The following is a 13,398-nucleotide window of genomic DNA, read 5'->3' on the forward strand; positions in this document are numbered from 1 at the left end:
CAGCACAACTCTCTATCTTTAAATATGGATTGTTCCTACATACCCAACCCGGATTGGGGGGGAAAAGCAACAAGTTTTTCTCAAGGTAACCATTTCTTCTCCACTTGAATTCGAATTGGTCTCTACATACCCAACCCGGATTGGGGGTAAAAAATAACAAATTTTTCTCAAGACAACCAAGTATTCTCTACTTGAATCCGGATTGGTCTTTACATACCCAACTCAGATTGGGGGGAAAATAACAGTTTTTTCTCAAGGTAACCAAATGTCCAAATCTTCTCTACTTAAATCCGGATTGGTCTCTTCATGCCCAACCCGGATTGGGGGCAAGGAATAGAAAATTCTTTTCAAGACAACCAAATATCCTCTACTTGAATCCGAATTGGTCTCTACATACCCAACCCGAATTGGGGGCAAACAGATGCAATTTTTTCTCAAGAAATGCAAATTTTTCTCAAGAAAACCAAATTTTCGCTACTTGAATCCGGATTGGGGGCAAGAAACATCAATTTTTTCTCAAGATAAACAAATCTTCTCTACTTAAATCTGGATTGGTCTCTACATACCCAACCTGAATTCGGAGGCAAGAAGCAGCATATTTTTCTCAAGACAACAAAAGAATCATGAGCCAGGCTTATAAGAGGATCCGAGTTCCAACCCAATCTAAGTACAAGTCAATCTCCCAACTATGGTTTAAGACTGCTCTAGGGTGAGCCAGACTTAATGGAGGAGTCGGGGTCTAGCCCAATCCAGGAAAAAGCCAATAGGGTGAGCCATGGTCACAAGAGGAGCCGGATTCCAGACCAATCCAGGAACAAGTCAATCTCTCGGTTAGGGTTCAACCCTGCTATAGGGTGAGTCAGGCTCAATGGAGGAGCCGGGGTCCGGCTCAATTGAGGAACAAGTCAATTTCCCAGTTAGGGTCCAAGCCTGCTCTAGGGTGAGCGAGACTCAATGGTGTTTAGCCCAATCCAAGAACAAGCCAATAGAGTGAGCCATGCTTATAAGAGGAGTCGGGTTCCATCCTAATCCAGGATCAAGTCATTCTCCCAGCTAGAGTTCAACTCTGCTATAGGGAGAGTCAGGCTCTTGGGAGGAGCCGGGGTCCAGCCCAATCCAGGAACATGCCAATCCTATAGCCCATTATGGGAAAACACGTGGGAAACAAGTCTAGGCACGTGACAATGACAACTATCAATAACCAGTAATTGGGACAATCAACACACGCGTCAAACGCCCTTGACACATTCTAAGGCGGTCTTTGTCTAGACACGTGTAATAAATTCATTCAAGTTAGGCGTCCTACGCCCCAGCAACGAACGGTCCTGATCGAAAGGTACCAGATCGAAAGGTACCAAAACCTAAAACCTATCCTTGGATTATAAATATCCTGAGGAGAAAGGATTCATGGGTTACGCTCTCTTCTACACACAGCCATGGTCACCTTATATTCCTATCTTCATCATCTCAAAACAAGTTCTTATTCTTATATTGGAGGCATCACGGGGCTCAAATCTCCTTCCAATTTTATTTTACAAACACGTACCAGCTGCACTGCAAGAAGGGTTCAGACGCGACATCGAAAGGCTCGTACCGTGATGGAGTTATCAATAAAGTTGTTTAGTTAGCTGTGTTAGTCGGCTTTGTCAATGCTTTTTCTAATGTATACAACACACGATCCTTAAAAAAAATCTAGAACTCGTTTTTGATTCGGTGGCTATATATACTACAATCTCCAGGTCCAGTTCCCTTTGAAAATGCATGTTAAGGATTTGAAATATGCAAGTAATATTTGGGACTGCAAAGAGGATGTCTTATCTTCCAAAGAAAGAGGCTCAAGGTAACAATATGTAAATTCTATAAAATTATTATTAATATTATAATCAATAAAGTATGAAGTTGACATCGTTTGTAAGGGTGACAGAGCATTTTTCAAATGTGAGTGTAAAAAATGATATGTACGGAAGAGAAATAAAATGTAATTATGTAATAGGGTAAAATTGATATTTTTTGAAGGGGGTCAACCACTATAGTTGCTCCGAGACTAGACAAAAAAAGTTCTTCTTCCGGTCAAAATCAAAGTGCTTGATTACATTTCAATCTATCTTTCACTAATATCTCTCGCTAATAAAGTACTGTACATGAGAAACAAAGATATGTGCATCAGAAACAGCTGATGTTCTGTTTTTTTTGCCCGTAATATCCAAGAATTTGATAAGTCAAAGTTCCTGACTAATGCTAATTGCTTGAAAAGTTGTCCAGAACTTGCCGAACCTGCTCCTGGAACTTTTGGCTTCTAAACTATGAACAGAAAAGATATTTAATGGATATGATCTACTATTATATCTTCCAAGCTCCTAGGTTTATGACTAATGATGTTATGTATGATATGGTCCTCTACTTGTGATCATCAGATTAATTCTCAACTTCACGACAGTTAGCGAGGCCACCTTCAATCTCTGCTGTAGATTTTGAGTCCGAAGTAGCATCAAGTTCCGAGGAGTTATGAACACCTTCCGGTCTGATTACGTGTTCAAATGCTTCTCCACTGTGTCTGTTGACAGACTTTATATCACTAGCATCCGATTTAGTAATTTCTGGATCATTTTGATTGGCCGTACTGTTGTTGCCTTCCTCCATTGTTCTTCCCAGAGAAGGATCTGATGGTTCCTGTTCGACATGTCAAATGTCAAGTCTAATAATCTATTTTCCTCTATAGATCAAACAAATTTTATGTGATATGTTTCAAATCCTCCTACTGTGTTTATCCTGTAGGATAAAGGAACTTTGAGAAATAAAATTACACTCGTAGAGCCGGTGCATAACACGAGGAGGGTAAGATGTACACATTCCTTGACCCTTACCTCTACCCCTGGCCAGTTTCAGTAAACACACCTAATTTTTAATATAATTACATATACAAACGAAAAAATAGCCATTGGCATTATCTTACCTTTATGTCCACATGTGCCACAAGATTTCCTGTGTTAGTACTGGACTCGGTTTGCTTTTGGTCCAAGACTGCGTTAAGAGCTTTACTCGCTACTGAGCTATCTTTAGCCTCAGCTTCATGTGGTTGGTTTGAAAAATCATCTAGTGTTGCTTCATGTAACTCATTCAATCTAAAATCAGGGCCTGATTCTGATTTCCCTTCTGTAGATTTAGATGTACCAGAGGTACCTTCCTGTCCATTTATTTCCCTAATACCTTCTTTCGTATCTTCAATGGATTTTGAACTGGAAGAATTTAATGGTTCCGTAAGAGCTGACTGTTCTATTGATGCCTCGTCATGGTTATCACCTTCAATATTTTCAACAGACTCTAAGTTTGTCCTCACTTGATTGTCATTGACAACTAGGTTGTCAATATGATTACTGGTGTCAGCTTCTTGGTTGAAATTGCTCTGATGAGGGTATGGATCCTGTTCAATACTTCATTAGTAAATATATTTCAAGAAGAACCAAAGACCTACAAAATATTACTTGGTAATGTGATGAAACAACTACCTCCATTAAGATGCTCACTCTTCAAATTTGTAATATTCTTTGTTTATATCCTTATCCGTTTTTTATTCCAATGATATGATTTTCGAGTAAGAACTGATAGCATGATCATATTTTAAAACTTTAGGAATCTAAACTATTTTTTTAAAAATATAATTATTGTTCATCTTGAATAAAGATTATGTGAATGCTAAACAAATAATTACACAAACTGGCTTAAGCATATAGAAGAGTACTCCAGCTAAAATTTGCAAAGCTAAAGAATGCAAATATATTCATACAGAAATATTGAAACTTAACGTATTTCATGTATAAGCTTTGTATAAGCGTAGGGTCTATGGTCCTTCAAACTTTATCTTCATGTGATGTATTGTGTTGTAATATTAGAGCATCACACTACTATGACAAATATATATAGAGAAGAAGGGTGAGATTTACATGTATGTCCTGATAGAAACTGCTGGCCGAAGTTGATATCGAAGCATCATGATTTTGACGTTCTTCAGACCGGAAAGGCTTGCAATACAGAGCCTCAACAAATCTCGGGCTCTGAAAGTCATTATTATTTAAAGAATGTTATTATAGGCATACAGATTATGTCACTAGAGTTGCAATAATATCTTCTATGATAAAACTTTCCAATAGAAGATATCTAAATTACTTGTAGGGAGCATACTATCTCACCTGAAGTCTTTCTATGTCATGTATGTCCTGAATGAAACTGCTGTCTGAAGTTATTAACGGAGAATCATGATTTTCACCTTCTTCAAGTCTGGATCGGATAGGCATGCAATAGAGAGCATCCACAGATCTTGGGCTCTGAAAGTCAATATTATTTTTAAAGAATGTTAATATAAGCATCATGAAGCTACAGTGTGTTATTTCTGTGATCATTAATCTCAATGTAAATTCTGTCACCTCAAATCACAATAATCTCTTCTTGGATAAAACTTTTTGATGGAAGATATCTAAATTACTTCTAGGAGGTATACTATCTCACCTGAAGTCTTTCTATGACATGAGATGGTCGAGAAGTCGAATTGTCTTCTCTGGGGGATGCATTTTGAAATGCAGAATGATTGAAATCCACAACCGGTAGCACTGAATCATCCTCAACAATCAGACGATGAGCTTGTTGATACTCTGTGGATGTCCCCTGATTGAGATTCATCGAGGAGACATTATCACTTGAAAACTTTGGTTGCAACACGGACTTGGGAGAGGAGCCTGAAGATGAGATGTTAGAAACTTGCTCAGTTTCAAATTCTGACACCACATCAGAAGCTTCATTCTCAGCAGAGGATGCAGGGACCTCAACTTCTGAAACAACTTCTTCGTTCCTTCTGTTTTCAGGTGATCTTAAACTGTGATTGCTCTGAACAGACGTTGGGTTTTCTGGAAAAATATCCTGTGAAGGTTGATATTTTGATTCTCCATGATAATCTCTTTTCTCGTTTTTCCGATTTTGTAAAAATGACTCCGAGAGATCCTGATGGTTGACAGAATTTGAGTTACTTCCACCAGATGATTCAGGAAGGTCCCTTGGTTGTATTATTTGTTTGGGGGTACCATTGTCAATGTTATTCCCTGTGTTTGAATTTTTCAGGTCATCGTTAATTGGAGTCTCTGAATCTCCCAGATTATTATCAATAATATTGCCCGTATTGCTCTTCTCTGAAGATTCCGGAAAGTCCTGTTCATCATCACAAGTGCATTAATAAGGCCATTAACTGATACTGAGACACTTGTTAAGGATATCCATATTAACAAGCATAGTACACAATGGGAACTGTTTGTTGGCTGCTTAAGAGGCTTAAATAATTACATATGCAGTGATAGTTGCAACTATTAGCCCCACACAAACATTGTCCAAGTAGAGTTCCCAAATTCATTAGGCTTAAAGAAAATCAGGGAAGTTAAGTGTTGGATGCTGATTTACTAGTGAAATAGAAAATGTTCTGCGACGATTAGACCAATCCCCACCCCACCATCTCATTAAAAATGTATGGTTATAATGTTTACATCGCCTTAAGGCCACCTTCTACGTGATTATCTTTACTTTACAGCTCTATGTCCATCGTGCTTCCATTAAAAGTATGACTAACCTCTATGTTAGAATTCATTGAATGGGTTTGAGTGCTGTCCGGTAATCCGGTCTTTGAAGATGACAATGAAACACTTGAGTTGATAGAATTCTCTTCAGAAACTTTCTCTGAAAGCTGATCTGATGTAAAAGCTTCTGCATTGTGGATTATTTTTGATGCCCCTCCAGAAATGTCCTGCTGATCATTAATTTCAGGTACTTCTCTCGAATTTGATTCACGGCTTGTATCCATCTGAGATGGATGGGAAGAAATTTCCTTTACTTCTTCATTTCCTGAATATTCTTCATCTATAGATGGCATGCTTCTAGGTGAACTCATTTCTGAAACCTCCACTAGCATGTCTGAAGCTAAAGAATTCGTACGAGCATGATTATTCATAACTCGAGCAGCATATAAGAAACCATCATCTGATTTTATGTTATTTAGAACGATTTGATCATTATCATGTGTAAGACCATTCACTTGATACTCATCATCTGTAGCTATCCTCCGGAAAGAAGCAATGGATCTTAAAATTGCATCTTTGTTCGCCCTGCATGTTGGCAAACTTTCTTCTGACGAAGATGATGAGCTTAATTCAACACCAATATTGTCATCTACTATTTCTTTCTTCAGCGTGTCACTCTTATCTTCCTTGTGATTTATGTCAATAGAATCAGGTCCTTGTTGAGCAGCTTGGCCTTCTTGGGTGACATGATCTTCAGCACTGCCTCCATTGGATATTCCCTGTTGAGCGGCTTGGCCTTCTTGGGCGGCATCTTCAGCACTGCATTCAATGGACATTGCATGTTGAGTGCCTTGGTCTTCTTGGGAGGATACTGCCTGTTGAGCGGCTTGACCTTCTTGGGTGGCATGATCTTCAGCACTGCATCCACCGGATATTACCTCTTTTTCTTGAGATGATTCTTTTTCAATCATCTCTGCTGCATATTTATTCTCTACAAGAAAAAAGCGTGGAGAAAAAAGATCAAGAACTACATTGACTTAGATATACAAAAGAAAGTAAAAGAATTTTGTGATTCAGTTTGCAGAGGTTAAGGATATAACACCTTATTTTACCTAAATGACTTCCTAAAGTTACCATTGGGTTTTTAAGCTTCTGCGGAGCCCTTAAATTAATTGAAATATCATTAGAAACCGTTTCATCTTTATCGCCAAGGGCATCTAATGCAAACAAAGCACCCCAACTAAAACTCGTTTGCCTGCAGAAACTCAAGTCCCTATTTTCTGCTAAGAACTCATTCTGGAAACTCTCATCAGTCAGGTTAGGTCTTTCCTCGTGTGTGTCGTAAGGGAGATCAAAAGGATTCTGCATTGGTACCAAAACTGAAGGAGCTGAATCAGGGATAACATGATCAATAGAATTGTTGGAAATAGGGTAGTTGCTTCTGGGTACCAAAATAGAGGCAAGATGCTCAACAGGGTCATTGTTGCCCGCTTTCATCAGTTTATGCCTCACCTGAAAACTGAAAAATTTTCTTGCTTTTCGTCTTGCAATCATTGTCTCCAACCTTATGTTTCTTTCAACATCAGAGACTCCTGGATCCAAAACAGTCTCCTGTTTACCCTCATGTCTATCTTCTTGTGAAATCTCAGAGGTTTCTGAACTTTCCTTATTGCGATAGTATGTTTTTGACCCTTCATCACAACCAACATCATGTTCATTAGCCTTACATGTAGAAAACTCAGTATTCTCATCTTCAGAATCTAATTTCACCTCTTTAACATTCTCTTCTACATTTGCACTTTTGTCAACCTTATCGTCGTATGATCCGGCAGAACATACCATATTTCTGTCCTCGATATTACTCCTCCGCGTAAACTTTTTTCTATTTTTATTATTGACATGATCCGAAATGCTACCATTCGTGCTCTCTTTTGAAGGGTCTCCGTCATTTTTCTTATAGCTTTTCAAACTATCAGTAGTTGTAGTATCAAGATTAAGGTAAACTCTATAGAAACCGAAAGCACAGATCAAAACAAGCAAGGAAAATATTATAAAAGCGAAAAATGTAGGCGAAAACATGTAAAGAAGGATAAAGAACGAAGAAACAGAAGAAAAAACAGGATTTTCTGATACAAACTTGAAAAAAAATTGCAAGGAAAAACTAACAATCTTCCATGAACAAGTTAGTATACTCTTTGCATCAATAGCCATCTTTACGTTTTAACAGAATTTGTTAGAAAAACAAATTACAAAGAAGATAAAGAGTAGAGACCCTCATTTATCAAGATTAAACAAGAAACTGGAAAAATATAATAGAGAGATATGGAATCAAATTCAAAGCTGGGATGAAGAAGCATGAGAAAGAGAAAAATAAATCAAAACTGTGGAGGGGCCTGTAAAAATTACCTAAAATTAATCTGCAACAAAAAGAATTACAAAAACCTAAAATTGAAAATTGGTTAGCCCCCTGCTTGTTTTGGTTGTTAATAATAGAAATGTGTTTCTTTGGTTCATGGCTTTTGTTGATCCCCTGTTTCAGGACAAAGTCCGTAATGTATTTTTAAGTATTTTTACACATTTAATCATTTTATTTCATTTAAAGCTTTTTTTTCTCTTGAGGTTTATTTCATTTAAAGCTTCAATAGATTGTTATAATATATCTTCCTTTATTCAAAATGTTAGAAACGAGAGCAAATTGAACAGGCTGAAGAGTAGATGAACTAGACTAGAATTTAACAAAATAAATTAATTACAATTAGAATACAACATGATTACATCTTACAAAAAAGGGTCCATACGATTTCAGGTAACAGATACAAAGTATAAAATTTTGATATATCAACGTTAAAATTTTCAACAAATTGTTACAAACCCTAACAGGCAAGCACTTAGTACAACCCTAATGTGAATTTTAATGCATATACTGATCTGTCACTTTTGACGACAGAAAGAAAAACTCTTCTTGGCTATCATCAGCAAGAGTGCATTACTCTGTCCCATCAGAGTTCATCTCTCCATCAGTTGCTGCTCTCAAATCAAAGGAATGGATATTAAGAAACAAGAAATGTCAAAGAAAGCAATGTTGTGCAAACGATAATCATTTTAACAGTAAAAGTCACGTTTTCACTCCATATGATAATGCACAGTAAAAAAAATTGGTCTCGTAGTACAGTATATCACATCAGAGTACAGGGTTTCTTCTGAACTGTAAAGATATGTCAATTTTCGTTTATGAACTTCATTAGATGAAGAGGTATGAGCATAAGAAAAACTAATCCTACCGCAAACAATTAAGACGTGAGATATAATAGTGACGTGAGAACAATTGAGCTGAGCAACCATGAGACAGAAGCATACCATCTTTTACAATCTAGATGTACAATTGTGTACGTAGATATATTATTTTTTCACCAATTAATAATTCAAGAACGCAAATAATTCAGAATTTTAAAGGTATTCTTAAAAGTCGCCAATTCAAATATGTTGTCATGTTAGAACCCAGTAAACACTGTTTAAAGACATCAACTTAGCAAAAATCGCATAAACATACATCTAAATACAAAATATGTGTATCTCATGTTGGAACCCAGTAAGCACTGTTTAAAGACATCACCAACTTAGCAAAAAATCGCATAAACATACATCTAAACACACAATTGCATATGCAAATTGTTCGTTTTCCATAAAATACTTGACATTTTATCTAAGTGAATTATATAAAAAGCTATTGCCCAACAAATTTTAATGTATTATATACCTTTAAATACAATTTAAATACTTAAGAACTGGTAGCCCAAGGCCTTAAAAAGTACTACATTCAAGCTACTAGTACACATTATCCCACAAAGTCATGAAAATGGCAAAGCTGCCACTTAGGAAAAAGTTCTTCAAACTCTACTAACTGCATTTGAATACCAACAACTATTGGCTCAACCCACATACTCAACATTATGATAATGCCAAAAATATCACAATTTCAATCAGGAGGATAGTCGAGAATAAAACAATTAGGAAGTAATGAACCAAATACTAAATAAAACAGACATTTTCAATATGCGTACAAGGCAAAAGGAGGATATACTCATTTCTGACTTGTATAAATTAGGGATTCGTGTTTGTCAAATGCACTCTCTGAAGATGCATTTGGGAAATGCATACTTCCCACTTTTTTTTAAAAATATATGTTTAGAGATGTGTATTGCCTCCCATAGGTTCACGATTCGTATCCCTCGTGTGGGTTCAGAAGTGATACAAGTTCAAATTGTCATATTTGGGAGCAAGAATTATAATTTGCAGTAAAGATGATCATCATTCCTGAACAAAATTCATCTTACCCCGTAAATATAAAATATCCAATACTCAAGTTTCATTTTAAAATGTACATTTTTCAACCAACATTTTAAATTTATAGTATCAAATAGCATATGCAAAAAATATCATAAAAGCCTACTACTAAATTAAGCAAAAATTCCTACATTGCAAGAACAAAATCATCCTAAAATTTCTTAACAAATAATAAACGAGAGAACTAACCTTCACCCTCATCGGCACCCTCATACTCGTCCTCGTCAACCTCACTCTCCCCATCCAAATCATACCCGTACGCCTCATTCAAATACTCCACCGCATCCTTGGTAAAAACCAACTTATCGGAATTCAAAATATCAAACAAATTCAACGTCCTCGGTGTCAACATCTTCAAAGTCCCAATATTTCTACCAGAAAGCCTCACATTATCCGGAACATCAGTCATCAAGAACAACGATTTCTCACACGGGTCAATCCCTAACCTATTCAACAACCCAATAAACTCTTTCGTTTTCGGCTTCTCAAACCTATCACCAAACTCCTCAATCACAATTCCATTCCCTAATGCACTTGCCAATGCAGTAGAAATAGCTAATCTCTTCTCTTTCTTATTAATCTTAATAGACCAATCTTTGGGCTTCGGCCCAAACACCACTCCTCCACCGGGCCTAAGAGGGGTTCGTCTCGACCCCTGCCTGGCCCGGCCCGTCTTCTTTTGCGGGTACGGTTTCTTCCCACCTCCTCGAACCTCCGCACGTGTAAGCGTGGAAGCTGTCCCGCGTCGCCTGTTGGTCAGGTCTGTAGTGATTCCACGGTGAACAACGGCGCGTGCAGTCTCCGGTGGCGCCGATTTGAGGGAGAGTGTGGTTTCGCCGACTTTCTCGCCGTCGAAGGAGAGGATAGGGAGAGTGGCGAGCTGGGAGTGGATAGGGCGCGTGGGGGAGTGAGAAATGGAGAGACTGGAAGTGGGTCTTTTAGAGAGAGTGCAAGAGTGTGTGAATGTGTGAGAGAGAAAGAGTGATGAAGAAGAGAAGTATGCAAGGGTTGAAGATGATAATGGGGATGTTATAGAGACTGACATTGCTTAGATTATATGAGAGAGAGAGAGAGGGAGAGAGAGAGAGAGGGAGAGAGAGATGTTATCTTCTTGCTTATCTTGTTTCTTGAATTGTTGTTGCTGAGGAGTGTTGTGATGTTATTTTGGTAGAAAAATTAAGAACAATTGAATTACGTTTTTTACCTGGTTTTGACCCGTTCGGCCCAATATGGATAGCCAGGGATTGGGAAAGTGGGCTTGCAGAAAGTGTTTTCAAAACAAAAGATTATGTAAAGGATTTGATAAGTTTTTATAAAGGCCGGATGACTTTTGACTCTTCAAATATTGGTCGTATATTTTGCTTTTTATAGTATTCGTCTCCCTATCTTTTAATTTCTTTTTGTTCCAAAATAACATATTGATGAATCTCGGAGGATAAAATCAGCTTTTTACTAAAATTGAATATTGGAAAAGGGTTAAAAATTATGAAAGCGGATATTATAGGGGTCAAAAATTATGACTTTATACAGTTGGGACAATTATGAGAATCGGAAAATCTTTTTCAGCAGCAACTCAAATCGTCTAAGATACGATGCTCTGAGTCTATCAACATGTAACGTTTTCACTTGTGAAGAAACTTTTTCCTAACTTAAAGCACTAACATCCAATTCATCTATTAGTTTAACAAAGTTTAATCTACAACATGAAAGGGGAAAACAAAGAAATCGTCAACATATGAGCTATAGACACAAGATTCACACAATATTACAACAAGATGAACCGAAATACGACATGATTTGTGTTTATGAGGCGAAGAAACATATGGCGGGGTTTCTTTATGAGATGAAACAGAAGATTTTCCTGGTTTTGGTGTATTAGATGAAGGGGAAACTACACTTAATTCATGTTTATGAGGTGGAGGATCATTAGATGGCTTCTCTTTGCTGAAAAACGCAAGTTTACGAAGTGGAAAGGAAGTTGGCTGCTTTTCTGATGACGCATGTTTATGGAATTTCTCTGTGCGGGATGGAGGATCACTAGAAACTGGTTTCTGATTATGCAAATATACATGAACACTATTATCCTTGGTAACTTTCTTGGCCCTTGAAAAATCTTGTTTAATAACAGCTCAGAAATTATCAAAGCAAAAATTAGTGCTAGAAAATTCACTAGTTATACTTAACCTCCAACAAAATTTATATTTGACAACGAAACCCTTATCTTACAATATATATATATATATATATATATATATTTGAAGAAAAAATAAAAACATGATTACACAGTTATTAGACAATTGGTTCGAAATTAGTACCAACAATAATTCATCTCACACATTTACATTTATCTTCCTAGCTCAGCCCTGATACAAATTCCGAAACGTAAGTTTGATCCAGGTCCGAATAAAAACCTCCCAATAAAATTCAACAATATTTCATGTTGTAAAAATCATATTTTTCCACTAAATTTTTAAAATAATTTGCTAGACAATGCTAGACACAGTACTTAACTATTTTGCTAGTCATGAATGTCCATTTATTTTATGTCCATTCATTGTAAAAAGAATTATATTAATTGGAATCATATGAAATGTATGAAATCATATCTTTTAACCCCTATAGTATCGGTATTCATATCTTTTAACCCTTTTCCGATATTCAAATTTTAGTAAAAGTCGATTTTACCCTCCGATATTCACCGATATTCACCGATATGTCGTTTTGGAACGAAAAATGGTTAAAAGGTATAAAGACGAATACTATAAGGTCAAAAGGTATGACTTCATACATTTGAGACCAGTCGGTATAATGACTCATACTTTAAGGGTCAAAAGGTCATTAAGCCTTCTATAAACGCACCTTATAAATTATAATGTCGGTAACCGTTCTTTATACATTAAAATTATTTTATGCAGAAAATTATGAATAAAAATGTTATGACTGCAGGCTCGGCTGAATAATTTTTATAGGATATGATTTGCTATTCAACGAGGTATTATGACGCAATTTGTTACTTGATTAACTCATACACTTGTGTATACTTTTTTTATTCTTACTATATTTTTGTTTTTTTTTTAAATATAAATTTAATTACAAAATTGAAAATGACAAATAAATTGTGGTAAAGAAAATACATCCAAAAAAATAAGAATTTGTCAGGTTTAACTAAAGTTTTGCCAACTTCTCTCACAATTCTTGCACCTGAATGATGATCGAAAAATAAATATATTTTATATAAAACTTCAATTTTAGAAGTACATATAAATCAAAGAGAAATATACTTATTGAGTTACTCGATACTTAGTGAGTTACGCGAGTACGCGTATTTAAATGTAAATTTAGTAACTTTTAATCAAGAAGTGACTGAGTTATAATAATGAGGCAGCCTCGGTAACATCCAAAAAATATATTATATTTTAATGTGCATTAGCTGACTAGCATAAACTCCTTAAAATTTATACAAATAACGATATTTTGATAAATATTTATGACCTATATT

General features: G+C 36.2%; 2 protein-coding genes across 2 annotated transcripts; both read right to left on the reverse strand.

Annotated features, from left to right (window-relative positions):
• Nucleotides 1–1,963: 1,963 nt before the first annotated feature.
• On the reverse strand, nt 1,964–7,766 carry LOC141687479 (uncharacterized). The gene is made up of 7 exons (XM_074492773.1): nt 6,668–7,766; nt 5,609–6,546; nt 4,504–5,196; nt 4,188–4,322; nt 3,942–4,052; nt 2,954–3,421; nt 1,964–2,670 (listed from the first exon to the last, which is right to left on the reverse strand). The coding sequence occupies exons 1-7, from the start codon at nt 7,764–7,766 to the stop codon at nt 2,416–2,418; spliced, it is 3,699 nt and encodes a 1,232-aa protein (XP_074348874.1). The 3' UTR covers nt 1,964–2,415.
• A 501-nt stretch (nt 7,767–8,267) lies between these two features.
• LOC141707243 (large ribosomal subunit protein uL4c) lies at nt 8,268–11,082 on the reverse strand. Its single transcript, XM_074510290.1, has 2 exons — nt 10,089–11,082; nt 8,268–8,579 (listed from the first exon to the last, which is right to left on the reverse strand). The coding sequence occupies exons 1-2, from the start codon at nt 10,942–10,944 to the stop codon at nt 8,542–8,544; spliced, it is 894 nt and encodes a 297-aa protein (XP_074366391.1). The 5' UTR covers nt 10,945–11,082; the 3' UTR covers nt 8,268–8,541.
• Between the last annotated feature and the right edge of the window lie 2,316 nt (nt 11,083–13,398).

Source organism: Apium graveolens, chromosome 2 (assembly GCF_009905375.1).
Source record: "Apium graveolens cultivar Ventura chromosome 2, ASM990537v1, whole genome shotgun sequence".
NCBI lineage: Eukaryota > Viridiplantae > Streptophyta > Magnoliopsida > Apiales > Apiaceae > Apium > Apium graveolens.

Bases quoted from the DNA above. Each gene is read 5' to 3' on its own strand.
- LOC141687479 (XM_074492773.1), bottom strand. From the start codon at position 7,766: ATGGCTATTGATGCAAAGAGTATACTAACTTGTTCATGGAAGATTGTT. The intron at 5,197-5,608 runs GTTAGTCATACT...GATGATGAACAG, and splicing joins CAATGAATTCTAACATAGAG to GACTTTCCGGAATCTTCAGA. The intron at 4,053-4,187 runs GTGAGATAGTAT...AATGACTTTCAG, and splicing joins ATGACATAGAAAGACTTCAG to AGCCCGAGATTTGTTGAGGC.
- LOC141707243 (XM_074510290.1), bottom strand. From the start codon at position 10,944: ATGTCAGTCTCTATAACATCCCCATTATCATCTTCAACCCTTGCATAC. The intron at 8,580-10,088 runs GTTAGTTCTCTC...ATTTGAGAGCAG, and splicing joins GGGTGCCGATGAGGGTGAAG to CAACTGATGGAGAGATGAAC.